This window comes from Eretmochelys imbricata, chromosome 13 (assembly GCF_965152235.1).
Source record: "Eretmochelys imbricata isolate rEreImb1 chromosome 13, rEreImb1.hap1, whole genome shotgun sequence".
In the NCBI taxonomy this organism is placed as follows: domain Eukaryota; kingdom Metazoa; phylum Chordata; order Testudines; family Cheloniidae; genus Eretmochelys; species Eretmochelys imbricata.
Genome location: NC_135584.1, coordinates 38078046 through 38092565, shown reverse-complemented (window position 1 = coordinate 38092565; position 14520 = coordinate 38078046). Strand labels below are relative to the sequence as shown.

At 50.4% G+C, this 14520-nt stretch overlaps 1 protein-coding gene across 1 annotated transcript; it reads right to left on the bottom strand.

Moving 5' to 3' along the window:
- Positions 1-7883: 7883 nt before the first annotated feature.
- Positions 7884-14164, bottom strand: LOC144273922 (duodenase-1-like). The gene is made up of 5 exons (XM_077832656.1): positions 13999-14164; positions 12699-12843; positions 10812-10947; positions 10273-10527; positions 7884-8030 (listed from the first exon to the last, which is right to left on the bottom strand). The coding sequence occupies exons 1-5, from the start codon at positions 14162-14164 to the stop codon at positions 7884-7886; spliced, it is 849 nt and encodes a 282-aa protein (XP_077688782.1).
- Between the last annotated feature and the right edge of the window lie 356 nt (positions 14165-14520).

The following is a 14520-nucleotide window of genomic DNA, read 5'->3' as shown; positions in this document are numbered from 1 at the left end:
CAGCCTGGAGTGGTTGCACATCTAAGGCAGAGCTGAGCCCTGAAGCAGCTTGCATTGATACACCCCACCCCCTGGTCTGTTCACATGCCTGTTGGGGCATGTGGCTACGATGAGACATCCGCTGAACCGGCTTTGTTGGCCTCTTCCTCCAGGCACCTGGGCTGGAGCAGAGATGGGGGTGTGGGGGACACCTCAGTGTGATGTTTCCACCCACCAAATGGTCTTCAGCCATCTCTGTTCCCGGAAACGCCTGGTGCAAGATAAAAGATCTGGCCCAACTGGGTGACACCCCCCACAGCTGAGCCGCCGGAGCCCTGCCCAGCTGGGGGTTGCCCATTCTGGGGCCAGGCACAGCTGGGGACACACCTAGATGGGACCCCCATTGTGCCCCTGGCACCTGTGTACTGCTGGGTACCGTGCACATCTGGAATGAAGCTGGGGGAAGTGGTTCAGAAGCTAACAACAGAGTCTGAGCTCTCGCCCCGCTTTGGTGGGAGCTGTGGTTTGAGCAACAGTCAGCTCAGCTTCTAGTGGGAACCTGGCCCCTTGATCCTTACCAATTGCCCCTCCCCTGCAGTGCGGATGTGAGCTGGATGGAGGGACATGGGTCAGGGAGACCAGATACCCCCTTCTGTGACACCACTGCTTCCCACAGATACCTGGACTGGGGACCGGGGCAAAAACAATTAATCTGATTCTCAGCCTCCCTGAGCCAGCCAGTCTTGGATGGGAGAGTCAGCGCTCCGAGAGGGGAAAGGCCCCATGTCCCATTCCCTATGCTGCTGAGCCAGCCAGTCCCTATCCTAGGGCTTTATTGGAACTAAGGAGGGGAAAGGCCCCATGTCCATTTCCCACCCACCCTCACATGAAGGCTGGCTGTGTAGGGTGAGGCTGGATCTCATGAGGAGCTGTTCCCATTGCACTGGGTGAGGGGCTGAGTGGACTCCACTGTGTACCTGCAGCTGGCCATATGTCCTCGTGGGGGGAGATTGCTTGTTCAGTGCTTCTGAATATTTCCCCATAACCCCCCATTGAGAGATGCTGGGCGCTGAGCTTATGTGGGATTGAGCCCCAGGAATTGACAGGATGGGTGGGGAATTGTAAAGGGGGGGGGTCAGCGTGCTAGGGGCCCAACTCTCACTGAAAGTCAATGGGATTTAGACATCTCACTCCTGCAGGTGGCTTTGCACATGCCGGCCTGACTGTCTATGATACCGCTGGCTGGTTCTAAAGGCCCTGGAAGGAATTAAACACCGACAAAGGCTGAATGTCACTAGACTCCATTGATGCCGGCAGACAGAAGACAGAATGAAATTAACAAGCAAACATGGCGGAGGTGAAGGAACCAACAAAGCTGAGATATTACAGCCATGGGTAACACAGTCAGGGGATGGATGGAGAGGGTGTGTGGGGAGGGAGGGATGGAGACTTCCATATGTGTAGGGAGAAGGAGGGACGGATGGCAGGATGGATTGATAGATGGGGTGGATGGACATGAAGGGTGTAGTCAAAAAAGAGATCCTGAGACATGAGGCCTGCTATAAGGAGCCTGGTGTTAGACCTCAGGCCTGAATTTAAATCAGGCCCTGCTGAGATAAAGTAAAGTTAGTAAGAGTCAGGCAATGAGGAAAACTCAGGCCCTGTAACTAAGCAGATGCCTGCTTGCAGGTTCCCCATCCGACACATGAACTTGCCAAGACCAGGACTGTCATTGCAAAAACACAAGCACTCCTAGGCACTAAGTGTTCACACAAACACATTTCAGAAGGATCGTGCCAGAACATCCTAATACAAGGTAAACACCCCCCATACAAGTTAAACACACTCCCTGAAGATGATACTGGGACACACCGACCCCTCCTAAAGATAAGGTCAGGATGACAGGGTGATGGATAGAGGTGTTTTGAGCAAACCACCAAGTACAAGGTAAAGGGTGGTAACTAACCACGTCAGAGGGGCAATACATAATTTGTTTGTGTCGGTGTATAAAAGAGGGGTCACAGAGTGGGTGTCCCTGTTCAGCTGAGTGGGGAGTAGAAAGTCCCTCACGGAGTCGAGTCCATAGTCTTGGGCATACAGGTACTGAGTGTACCTCTAGTACATATATGGCACTAATACCGTGCTTTGTTGGCAATAAACCTGGCTGAGCGCCTTTGCCACTGAACCGAGTCTGGGGTCTTCTTGGACAGTTTGATAGAAGTCTGCTGTACGGGCTACCTGGCTAGAGCTGGTGCAGCACACACAGAAAACACACACACAGCCAGCGGATGACAACACTGGTGACCCCCGACCACTCATCTGGTAAGTAGGTGAGCTGCCCTCTGTAGGAATCATGATCTAACATGGCATAAAGCTACGAGCTAGGGAACCCCCTTCTCTGCCCCCTGCAAATCCTTACAGAGTTTGATGGGATATGGAAACACTGGGATATCAGCAAAGGGAGTCCATATGAATTTTTAAAAGATAGTGGGGAAGAAACATAGAATGGAATCTGTAAGGCAAGGGCAGAGACTGCAGACTTGGAAAATAATAAGAGTAAGTTCTGACTGGAGGAAGATCTCACAGCAGGCTCAACTGGTTGTTTGTTCATTTCTCTGGAACACCAGGAGCACTCTGCCCATCTTTCCTCTCAATATTCAGCTGTCTGTCTTCTTATCTGCCACATCCATCCACCCAATCTTCTTCAACATCTATTCATAATCAATCCAGTCATCCTTTTGCAAATCACCCCTCCATCCATCCTTCTGCAATGTCCATCTGTCCATGTTCTTGCAATATCCATCCATCCATCCATCCATCCATTCATCCTTCTGCAACATGCATCTGTCTTCTCATTTGCCATGTCCATCTGTCCAATATTCTGCAGTATCCATCTATCATCTATCACCCATGGGTACATCTTTTCCCATAACCTTGTGGCATAGGGTCATTTTTTGTTCACTTACTTATGTCAAGCATTTCTTAAGCCTGTGGCGTAGTATGGCTCAGCTAAAATGTTACAGGCCTCAGCCTGTAGGCCTTGTATTTAAGCCCTCCTTACCTAGTCTTTTAGATATGTAATACATAACTATTCCCTCTAACTACTGATCCATCTTATCCTTCTATTTACCATAACGTAACTCTATTTACCATATATATGACATCATATGTTAATTGATCATGACATGACACAATAAATGAACAATCAACTAAAATCATTGGCTACACATCCATCTATCCATGCCTCTGCAATACCCAGCAAGCCAACCATGCCTCTGCAATACCCAGCTCTCTCTCCACTCACGCTGGAGGAGATGGATGCTCCCCTCTAAGGCTTCAGGTTGTGCAGACTTTTCTTGATCTGCGGGACGTATTTGGAGACCTCGGTGAACATCAGGGGTGCTGACCCATGAAGTTTGCCCTAGGAGACAATGCCATAGGCCTTCCCATCACAGACCAGGGGGCCCCTGGAGTCGCCCTGAGAAACAAACACAAGGTGTGGGGTTACTGATGTCCAAGCAAAGGGTGGGCTGCTTTCTCTATTCACTGTCCTGAAATCCACCTCCATACCCCGCTTCCTGGGGATTCATGGTCAAGTCACTCCCAGGTCTTCTCCCACCCCCAGGGTTCCCACCCCACGGGCCAGGGATCCAGCTGTCCCCTATCCCTGATTCATAGGATCTGGTCAGTTCCTGTGTCTGATTTCTAGCATCCATCCCCAATTTCTTTAACTTGCTCAATTTCCATCCCTGATTCCTGACTCTGATTTCCAGCATCTGGTTGACTCCTGCCTCTTATTTCTAGGATCTCCTGTTGATTTCTTGGAACCACTCCTGGTTCTTGATTCAGGAATCCCCCTCTTTGTCTTCTAGGATCCAGTTGATTCCCAACCGTGATTTCTAGAATCTGTCTCTCACTATTAAGATCCATCCCTGATTTCCAGAATGTGGCTGGTTTTTGTCCCTGATTTACAGAACATGTTGAACATCCAGCTGATTTCTGTCCCTGATTTCTATGATCTTGCCAGTTCCTGTCCCAAATTATAGGGATCCAGTCCTCATTTAAAAGACCTGCCAACTTCTTGTCCCTGCTTTCTAGCCTCCATGCCTGATTCCTAGGATCTGGCCTGTTTTGGTCCCTAATTTCTACCCTCCATCCTTGAGTCCTAGGATCTAGGAACCCCTGTTCCACACTCACCTGGAATGATGCCTTCCTCTTCTGGGGGTCCCCCACGCATAGCATCCTGGATGGGGCATAGTGCGGAAAAACCTGAGACAGACACAGGCCCTTTCTCATGACCTTCAGTTCCACCTCCTGCAGGGTTGGGGAGGCTGGGCATTTTCCTCAGTACTAGCCAGGCCCCAGCCGGCCACACTGCACACAGCCCCCTCCTTCGCCTCCCTCCGGGACAGGGGGATGGTGCCCGCAGTCTCAGTCAGATTGGCCTTGTGCCTCAGCCACGATGGGGGAGAGAGAGAGAAGGGAAATCAAACTCCTCTTGGGAGATGGATCTTGTCCTAGGGGGATCGGGCCAGATGGGAGCAAGTGGGGAAACCCCTTGACAACTGTGCAACACTGTGATGCCATGTGCTTTGTGGGGTGGGGGGGATGGGATGGGGCAGTAATTGCAGCCGTGTGAGGTCATGGGGGCAGGGTGATGGGATGGGGGAGGTACCTGCAGCACTGTGAGGTCAGTGGGGGTGTAGTGATGGGATGGGGATGGTACCTGTAGCAATGTGAGGTCATGGGGGGTGGTGTGATGGGATGGTACCTTTAGCAGTCTGACATCACTCGGAGCAGGGAGATGCAAAGGCATGGTACCTGCAGTAGCATTATGTCATTTTCATCTGTCTCGTCATTGTGTTCTGGGTGGGGGATTTAGGGAGAATGGGGCCAGATCCCAGCTGGGGCAATGGGACATAGCTCCATTGAGGTCAATGGGGCCAGGTCCCAGCTGGGGTCAGTGGGGCGTAGCAGTGCAATAACCCACAGTGTGACTCTCAGCAGTTAGGGGTCTCCCCTCCCAAGCGGTGGGAGAACCCCCGGTGTTTGTTACATGGCTGGAGACAGACTCTTTTTAACAAGAATTGCCCTGAATACAGAGAAGGAAACACCGTGGGAAGGTTTCTATCATGTCGATGCTGAGCTGTTTGTACAGCGGCAGAGGTGATGGCCAGCGGGGACCATCAGACCATCTCCTCTGCCCGCACCCCCAGGCCAGAGCGCCCAGCCCAGGGGATCTGAATGACGTTGCCTAGGAATTGGCCATTCGAATCCCTTCGGTGGCTGAGCCAGTGTCAGGCTCGGAGACGCTGCTGCCAAGGCCTGGGCTGGATTCTCCATCCCTGGTGACGTGTAAGTCAAGCCGGGACATTTCTCTAATAGCTCTCCTGTAGTTCGAGCTGGGATTAGCTCAGGGCTGTCCCAAGGCCAGGGCTACGCAGAGGTCAGACAGGATGAGCACCGTGGGCCCTTCTGGCCTTGGAATGGATGAATCTATCAAAGGAATGTGGCTTTCCTATTGCAGCAGGTCGGGGTGGAGGGACCCAGAGCATCTGCGGGGAGCTCTGGGAATCTCTCTCATGCCTCTGGCTCAGACAAATCTGGTATTTGTCCAGACAGTGACAAACAGAGCACTGCCCCTGTTACCAGACAGAGAGAGCCAGATGGAGGGACAAGAAGCAATGGTCTCAAGTTGCACGGAGGGGAGGTCTAGGTTGGATATTAGAAAACACTATTTCACTAGGAGGGTGGTGAAGCACTGGGATGGGTTACCTAGGGAGGTGGTGGAATCTCCATCCTTAGAGGTTTTTAAGGCCCGGTTTGACAAAGCCCTGGCTGGGATGGTTTAGTTGGTGTTGGTCCTGCTTTGAGCAGGGGGTTGGACTAGATGACCTCCTGAGGTCCCTTCCAGCCCTGATATTCTACAATTCTTCTATTCTATGAGGGGAGTGTGGAGACAGACAGATCAATACTGTCTGTATTTGCTCCACAGCCACTGGATTTGGGGGTGGGTATAATTCCAGCCCTGCAGATGTTACATCCTCACACCCTGTAACCTGAGACCTCCCCTGCCCTGGTGGACCTAGCGCCTGCCCCAGATGACATGGGTCAGGCGGGAATTCAGTGCTGGAGAAGTTTGTATCAGATCTGTCCTGATTCCAGAAAACACAGGATGGGAATTGAAATTAACAAGCGGTGTGGTTGAGGGGCTGTGGGGCCATGGTGTGTGGGACTGCCTGACTGGGCTGTTGTGAGCTGGGAAGCTGTGTGCCAAGTAGCCAGAGCAAAGGCCTGCACCTCAGGACACCTGTGTTCTGTTCCCGGCTTAGCTGCTGCGTGACCTTCGGCGAGTCCTGGCCCCTTTCTGTGCCTCAGTTTACCCATCTGGGGCTAATGATCCTGACCACCCTTTGTAAAGAGCTTTGAGATCTCCTGGAGGGACGAGCTAGGAGCCCAGATTCTCAAAAGTATTCAGGCTCCCGGTGATTTCAATGGGAGTTAGGCACCCAAACACCTCTGAGGATCTGGGCCTAGATGTTTTTATTTAGCACCAGTTTTGTGTATGGCTCAACCCAGCACCTGCATCCTGCCCACTGCCCCATTATCCTCCCCCAACCCTGTATCATCCACACACACAACATCCAGTCTACAGGCCAGCAATGGAAAAGGCCTTGCAAATTGTTCAGAGAAAACATTTTTTATTTAGAAAAATGGCTTTTTTTCTCTTCAAATGCCATTTGTTTTTCAAACAAGCGTCCGTTTTCAATATTTTCCAAATATTTGGAAATAGACAATTCTTTCTTTTGCCCCAGTGTATCTCAGCGATGCTTTCTGGGTTCCCTTCCTTTGGTTTTTTCCAACCTCCTGTCAGTATCACAATAATAAATAATAAATAATTAAATACTTGTGGGGTGGGGAGAGGAAAAAAGAAAAAAAAAATGCTGAAAACAAACAGAAGTTGGGTCCAGCTCAAAATGTGTGAAACAAAATCACAGAAATTTCACACAACCATTTCAATGTGCTATTGTCATGGGCTGTTTAATTCGACTAGCCACTCTCCATGGTCATAGGTTGGCCATCAAAGTCACATGGCCCCATTCCTGCTCTCTGCTTGGGTGAAAGAATGTTTTTAAGCCAGCCAAGGACATGCTGCAGCTCGGAATTTTGATGGTGGAAAACCCTTGAGGAATGGATTAGGTGTACAAATGATCAGCATTTGTAGAGGTCCTATACAATTCAGCAGAGAAAATACAACCCTTGCTCCAGAATCCCCTTAGCTGATGTAAAACCCTGTGCACACGTGGGAATTCGAATGACTCAGGAGGAAAGGTTGTCACCAAATTTTGTTCTGGGGTAATGGGGCATGTGGATCGGACAGACACAACATAAACACAGAGATCCGGGGACAGGAGTGAGTCAGACGCAAAGTAAAAAGCCAGGCAGACATAGCCTGGAAGCACAGGAATGTGGCCCTGAGAAAAAGCTAAGAGAAGAACCATTTGGGCACAGAGTCTTGGCTTCAGAGGCAGGCTCTGTACAGTGAATAGAGGAGCTGTCTGCTGCTGTTTGATTCCAGCTGTGTTCAGGGAAACGGGACTTTGGATATTCCTTGTAAATAAACTAGATCGCATCAGAGGAAATACCAGACTCCATTGTCAATTTCTGCTCCCAACCGGAACACACATAGGGTCCCAAACATTGACTCGACACTTGGGGAGACAATATAACAAAATTTAAACATTGATGGGGTATTTCTAGCTACAAAAGGATTTCAGGACTGAGCCACTCGCAGCATTTCTCTAACACTAGAAACAAATACTCTGATCTAAAGCACCTCAGGGTTCCACTCAGGCACATTGCCCATTATGGTGAAATTGGCCCTTTAAAGGGGAGCATCTCCTTTAACTCAGTTTCTGCAGAGTTTTGTTGATCCAGGGGATGAATTTGGAGATTCTTGTGTATATGCTGGGGGGTCGCCCATCCGGATCTCCATTGGAAATGATGCCCTGGACCACCCCGTCGCACACCAACGGCCCACCGGAATCACCCTGCCAATAAGAAGAAGAACATCAGTGACTGATATTACCCAGCCCAGCCTGTCCTGCGGAGATCTCAGATTGCATGTGGGACAGGTGCTCTCTGCAGCTGAAGGCCCAGCCCTTCCTGCCAAACAGAACCAGCCTGGAAATGGGTCGGCAGAGAGGGAAATCTAGAGCTGCACAGAATGTGGAAAAGGCAGTTTCTACAAAATTGAAATTTTCCACAGAAAACAATCAATTTTAAATTTTTGCTTTAGGAAAATTGAAAGGAAATATTTCATTTCGGGTCAGTTCCACCTGAATCAGAATATTTTACCTTTTAAAAAATGGCCTGAAACATTTAGTTTGGAATGAGTTCAACAAGGTGTAAAACTGCTTTCTCCTAACCATGCATTGGCTTGTGGGAGTTGTCCTTCAGGTCTTCATTCTCTCCTAAGAACTTGGCTCCCTGGAGCAGTACATCTCCCATAATGCAACTCAGATTTGCTTCTGACTGAGCTGTTTGAGGCATCATGGGAATCACATGACTCAGTGCATTGTGTGAGACATAGTCCAGGCAAGGGCTACCTAAGGGAAAATAGAGGCCTGAACTACAGCTCCCAGAAGGCAATGCGCTGCTAAGGAACTGCAGCCCCTTCAGCCTCATCTTCTCTAGCCTAAACATGCCCAATTCTTTTAGCTTTTCCTCCTACATAAGGTTTTCTAAACCTCTGATCATATTTTTTTGTTCTTGTTTCTCTCCTCTGGACGCTCTCCAGTTTGTTCACATGGAAGGAAACGTTTCAATCTATTCACGTCTGAGCATGTTTCATTTCCATTTAAAATGTTGCAATGAAACATTTTGACATTTCTGAGTCAAACCAGCTTTTGGAATTTCTGTTCTGCCAAAAATGTTGAAATCTCAACTTTTCCTCAAAAACAACTTTTCTTCGAAAACAAAGATTGAAATGTTGCCATTTCCTGAGAGATGGGAACACTGATTCTCCCTCAGCTCCAGTGCCAACCTGGCCCTATGGACATCATCAGCAAAGCTCCCATCCACATGTATGGGGCCAGAATTTCACCCAGGGTCCTATCTGTTGGGTGGCCTCAGGGTTGAGTTCACCAGTAGAGCCTCGAGTGAAGGTGAAGAGTAGAGATGGTCAGAACATGTGGTAGGGAAGGGGGGTTTCCCCTTTTTCATCAACACTTTTCCTGGAACATTTTGCTAAAAACGCAAAGCCTAACCATGTCTAATCATGGGAGGTGTATTTCAGGTGTCTCGTGCCCTTATGGGAACACAGGACTGGAAGGGCCCTACTGGGTCATGAAGTGCAGTTTCTGCTATTACAGGCAGTCCTGTCATATCATCCCATCCATGAACTTATCAAGCTCTGTCTGCATCCTTGTTAGGTTGTACCCTCGCCCAAAGGCTCCTGTTGGAGCTTTTTCCAGAACTTCCCCCCTCTGGTGGTTAGAAACTTTCTCCTCATCTCCAGCTTCCATTGATCCCTGCCACATTTGTCCCCATTTGATTCACCCTTTAGCTTCAACAGCTCGTCTCCCTGCCTGGTGTAGTCATCCCCGCCCCAGACCGATGTATTTATAGAGCAATCAGACCCCTCTCAGCCTATCTTCTATGCTGAGCTAGCCCAGGTATTTTATTCCTTTCTCCTCAGATCGGTTCTCCATTCCCCTGATCATCCCACCAGCCCTTCTCAACACCTGCTCCAGCTGAGATTCCTCTTTCTGGAACAGGGCTGCCCAGAACTCTGCACCGGATTCCAGCTGAGCTCTCCCCAGAGCCTTCTCCGCTGGCATTAAACCCTCCCTCTCTACTGGAGACACCTGACCTGCTCAATCCCAGGATCACATGGGCCTTTCTTCTGGCCTCATCCTGATGGTGGCCCATGGTCATCCTGTGATTGACTCACACACCCATTTCTCCCTCCCTGTCTGTCACTTCCAGCTGAGAAGTCCCCAGCTCAGAGCAGCAATTCTTGTTTCTTGACACTACGTGCATGAGGCCATGTTAAATTTCAGCCCATTTCCACCAGCACCTTGCACAAGGGCACTAACACTGGAGATACCTCTCCACAGTCACCCTTCGTGCTGGGCTCCCCAGCTGGGCTGCATCTCCCACGATGCACGATGGGCTCCCCTCTTGGTGCAGTGGAGCATGGGAGGGGCACGTCCATGGTGGTTTCCACCAGCTCCTTCCCCTGGAGCAGCTTGCTGCACCCCCAGTGGCTCTGGGCCGGGGGGTATTTACCTGGAAAGCTGATTTCTTGGCGTGGGGGCTGCCGGCACACAGCATGGTGGTGGGGTCGTAATGCTGGTACCGCTCTCCGCACAGCCCGTCCGACACCACCTCCTGCTCCGCCTCCTGCAGCCTGTCGGAGGTGGTGTTCACTCCCGTCCGACCCCACCCGGCCACACTGCACTCGGAGCCTGGGCTGACGTGGTGATCAGCCTCCGGCAGGGGGATGGGCATCACCCACTCGGTCAGCTCTGCGCTGCGCCATAGCTGCCATGGAGAGGAGAGAGAGAGAATGGACCCGGATCAGCGCCGGGACTGGGGCTGGGAAGGGGCAGCACCACCCGGCCAGAGCATGGATGTGAGTCCAGGGAGTGAGTGTGAGGTCACTGGGGGAGGGATGATGGGACGGGAGTGCTACCTTCAGCAGTGTGAGGTCACTGGGGGAGGGATGATGGGATGGGGGTGGTACCTGCAGCAGTGTGAGGTCACTGGGGGCCGGCTGATGGGATGGGGGTGGTACCCTAGCAGAATGAGGTCACTGGTGGTGGTACCTTCAGCAGCATGATGTCATTATCAAAGTTCTCATTGCTGAAGTCAGGGTGCTGGATCCAGCGACGGGCCCGGATCCGTTGCCAGTTCTGTCCTGGCTTCATGAAGTCTTGGACTCCCAGGTAGACAAAGATATTGCTGGAAACGAGAAGGAGAGAATATGGGGGCGTTAGTGCCCATTGGATATTGGGGTGGGGCCATCACAGATCCTCTGGAAGGGACACCAGCCCAGCTCCTGGCCTGTGCAGATTTCTACCCACAGTTTTGCAACTGAGTAACACAGAGACCATCTTATGCACCTACATGTGGATGGACTTCCTCCTTCTCCATTCTGGTTGGCTAAAGAGACCCAAAAGACTGACCAATGGACTATTCTCCTATGCAGAGTGACCCATTGTCCAGTTCTTGTGTCCATGGTTCAAGAAAGATGTTGATAAATTGGAGAAGGGTCAGAGAAGAGCCGCAAGAATGATCAGAAGATTGGAAAACACACCTTATACTGAGAAACTCAAGATCAATTGATTTCAAATTCAGAGGGACTATAGAGGATTCTGTTTGATTTCTTTCTCAATGATTATTTTGTGGTGTGAGTTTTTAACAGGGACTGTAACTAACGTTGTAACCACTTACCAAAGTTCATCGTGGATTCTCCATCACTGGCAATTTTTAGTCACGGTTAGATTTTTTAAAAAGATCTTCTGTAGATCAAGAGGAATTATTTGGGAGATGTTCTGTGGTCCGTGTTATACAGGAGGTCAATCAAAATGATCATAAAGATCTTGAAATCTATGAATCATTGAACTCCATATGGCAGAAGAAGGAAAATATCTATGGGAAGGTGTAAGGCCCTAATCTGGGTGCCACTTTGAAATATTAAAAGAAATTGTTTAAAGGGGGGGAATCCCAGATGCCTTGGCTGGGCTGACACAGAAATAAAGTGGCTGGAAGGAATGAAACATACAAATAAGAAAAGGATCAAAGAGTTTTTTATGCACTGTCGCCATCTACTGGTCATGGACAGCAGTAACAGGAAGCCAAACTCTCTCTGTGCAAATGACCCTGGGGACAGAGGTCACAGTGTGGGGCATGAGTGGCTGCTGAGTGCATCAGCGAAGATGTTGAAGTCCAGAAGGGAACCAGGATGCTTGGCCCAGCCCCTCTGGACAGCCCCTTCCCTCCTCCAGGGTTAGCAGGACAGGAGAAGTAGTGGTGAGACTTGATGGCAGAGATTGAGTCTCCTCCATCTTTCCTTAATCTCTGTCTGGGTGTTCCCCTTTTGACCCCAAGAAACACGATACAGACAGAAAAGAATTAATGTCTGACGATTGTAAGCGAAAGTAGCAGGAAATCGTGGGGACTGGATCAGTCTCTGGTGCAACAGCTGGGCCCCAGCGCTGATCTATGTCCATTGCCTACAGTGTTGTTCTGTTCAGTAGGGCTCAGATCCCCAAAGGCAATCGGGGGATTTCTTGATTGCTTACGAACAACCAAGTGTCTGGGTTTGAGAAGCGATGGCCAAGGGAAAAGACTTGAGAAGAGGCTAGGTTTCAACTGAGTGAAGTAACTCAATGACAGGGGTTGTCGTTATGGGACTGACTAAAAACATCATCTGGGATGTTTGCCCTGTGGGGCAGGTCTAGTTCGGTTGGTTTGGGCTTTAAAATTTAACAGGCACCCAATGAAATTCGTATTTTTCACATCCCATAAATGCTTCTAGTCTTTGTGACAACATATTGCCAGCTCCTGTCCCATCCCAGAGTTGGGGACTGGCTGGCTCGGGGGGTGGGAAATTGGACACGGGGCCTTTCTCCTCCAGGGGCACCAGCCCTGATCCAGCCCCAGGGCAGGGGACTGGCTGGCTCAGGAGTGGGGGATGGTGCGTTTCTTACCCCAGGTTGCAGTTACAATGAGCCGCCGTCACCACCACGTCCTCCCGGATCAGGAACCCTCCGCAGCTTCCCTTTAACCCTATTTGTACATAGGCCATGTAGGGTCTGGAGCCAAGCGGGGCTTCCTGGCCCCTGATGACCTGAGCTGGAGAGACGGGAAGGGGTTCAAAAGGGAGCTGGAGAGTGGGACCAAGAGCCCAGTGCAACCCGCACCCTCATCCCTTAGCTCAGCCCCCTGCTGGCTTGGATCAGCCCCTTTGGCCCCCTAGCCCAGCCTGCCACTAGGTCAGCCCCTCACCCCAACCAGCCCGGTATATCCCATAATACATGTACCCACTTCAAATCTACCTTTTCCCACATGGACCTATTCATCCATCCATCCATTCCTTATCCCATACATGCCCATCCATCTTCGGTCTGTGGGGCTGCCCCCAGCCATCTCCCCTCTCAGAGAACTAGGTCAGGAATTCCCTATCAACCCTCAGCCTCATTGTCCCATCTCCTGACACCTGCCTGAGCCCGATGGCTAATTCTTTCCCCCTGCCCTTGGTGTGGGCTGTGCTGCCCACAGCCCCAATTGCCCAATTCTCACCACTAGAGTTGGGCAAAAATTGATAAGCAATTGGCAAATTTGCTTTTTAAAAAAAAGCAATTTTGGGGCATCAAAAGTACCTGTGAATTCAGGTGAAATTCGGTGGATTGTTTTGGCTGGAAAAAAAGTTTAATTTTTTCCAGGAAAAAGTAGAAAAGTTTTGGTGTGAGCACTGGGAAACGAAACATCTCGAGTTTCTGTTTGAAATGGTGCTTCCTTTAGAAATGGAGCAATTGGGTTTTTTTAAACTATTTTTTTAACAGTGACTAAAACCCCTTCTAAAGTGACCTGAAGTCAAATAAAAAAGTACCCCCAAAGTTTGGAGTTGAAAGCAAATGAAAAAGAAAAAAAAGTTTCTGGATCAATTTTTGTTTCAAAATTGCATTTCAGTTCAAAACTCAGCTAATGAACAATAAGGGTGAAAAACCCCTGCACAGGCCCCAAAATGGAAGCAAAAAGCAAAAAAAAACCCCAACTGTTTCAGGGTGAAGGAGACACCCCAAAGCAAACAACCCCCCATTTTGTTTTGTCTTTTTAGGGTTTCTGCTTCTGTGAGAAAAAATGAAAAAAATAATTTTGGGAGGAACCCAGCTTTTCCCAGATTTTACGGTTCGGCCCCTGAACCAAAAACTCTGTGATTCGCTCAGCCCCACTCCCAGTGTGAGCCCCCCGGGGCCGGGAAATACCCGGTCGCTCAGCTCAACTCACCAGTATGAAGTGGGACAAAGGCCATGGGGAACAGGAGCAGGAGCAGCCTCATTGGTGCACATCCAGGAGCTGGGGCTGGTGGCTCTGTCTCAGCCCCGGGGTTTATATAGAGCAGACAGTGGGGAGGGGAGGCTGGGAAGAGGTGGCCCAGGAAGTGCAGGGTCATGTACCCGGCTACCAAGAAATTTCCCATCAGCGATGTGTCAGGGGTGGGGATTCCCGGAGAGGAAACCTTGAGCCACGTCCCCGCCCGCATCGCAGAGGGGGGCGGGGTTCCTTCCTGCACTGGTGCCCTCCCTGCCCCCAGGTGGGGACGTGGCCAGTGCTGAGGCCTCCCAGCTGCAGATGGCAGAATCCCCCCTGGTCTGTTCTGCCCCTGGATCCCTGGATCCGCAGATGTTCAGGCCAGCAGGGTCCATTCGACCGACCCGTCTGCCCTCCTGAGTGACCCTGGCCGGAGACCTTGCCCAGTTCCCCCGGACTGAGCCCCGTCACTGGTGTTCTGTGAACGCCTCTCCCAGC

Bases quoted from the DNA above. Each gene is read 5' to 3' on its own strand.
- LOC144273922 (XM_077832656.1), bottom strand. From the start codon at position 14,164: ATGACCCTGCACTTCCTGGGCCACCTCTTCCCAGCCTCCCCTCCCCAC. The intron at 10,948-12,698 runs GTAAGAAACGCA...TCTCGTTTCCAG, and splicing joins CATTGTAACTGCAACCTGGG to CAATATCTTTGTCTACCTGG. The intron at 10,528-10,811 runs GTACCACCACCA...TCTCCATGGCAG, and splicing joins ATGACATCATGCTGCTGAAG to CTATGGCGCAGCGCAGAGCT.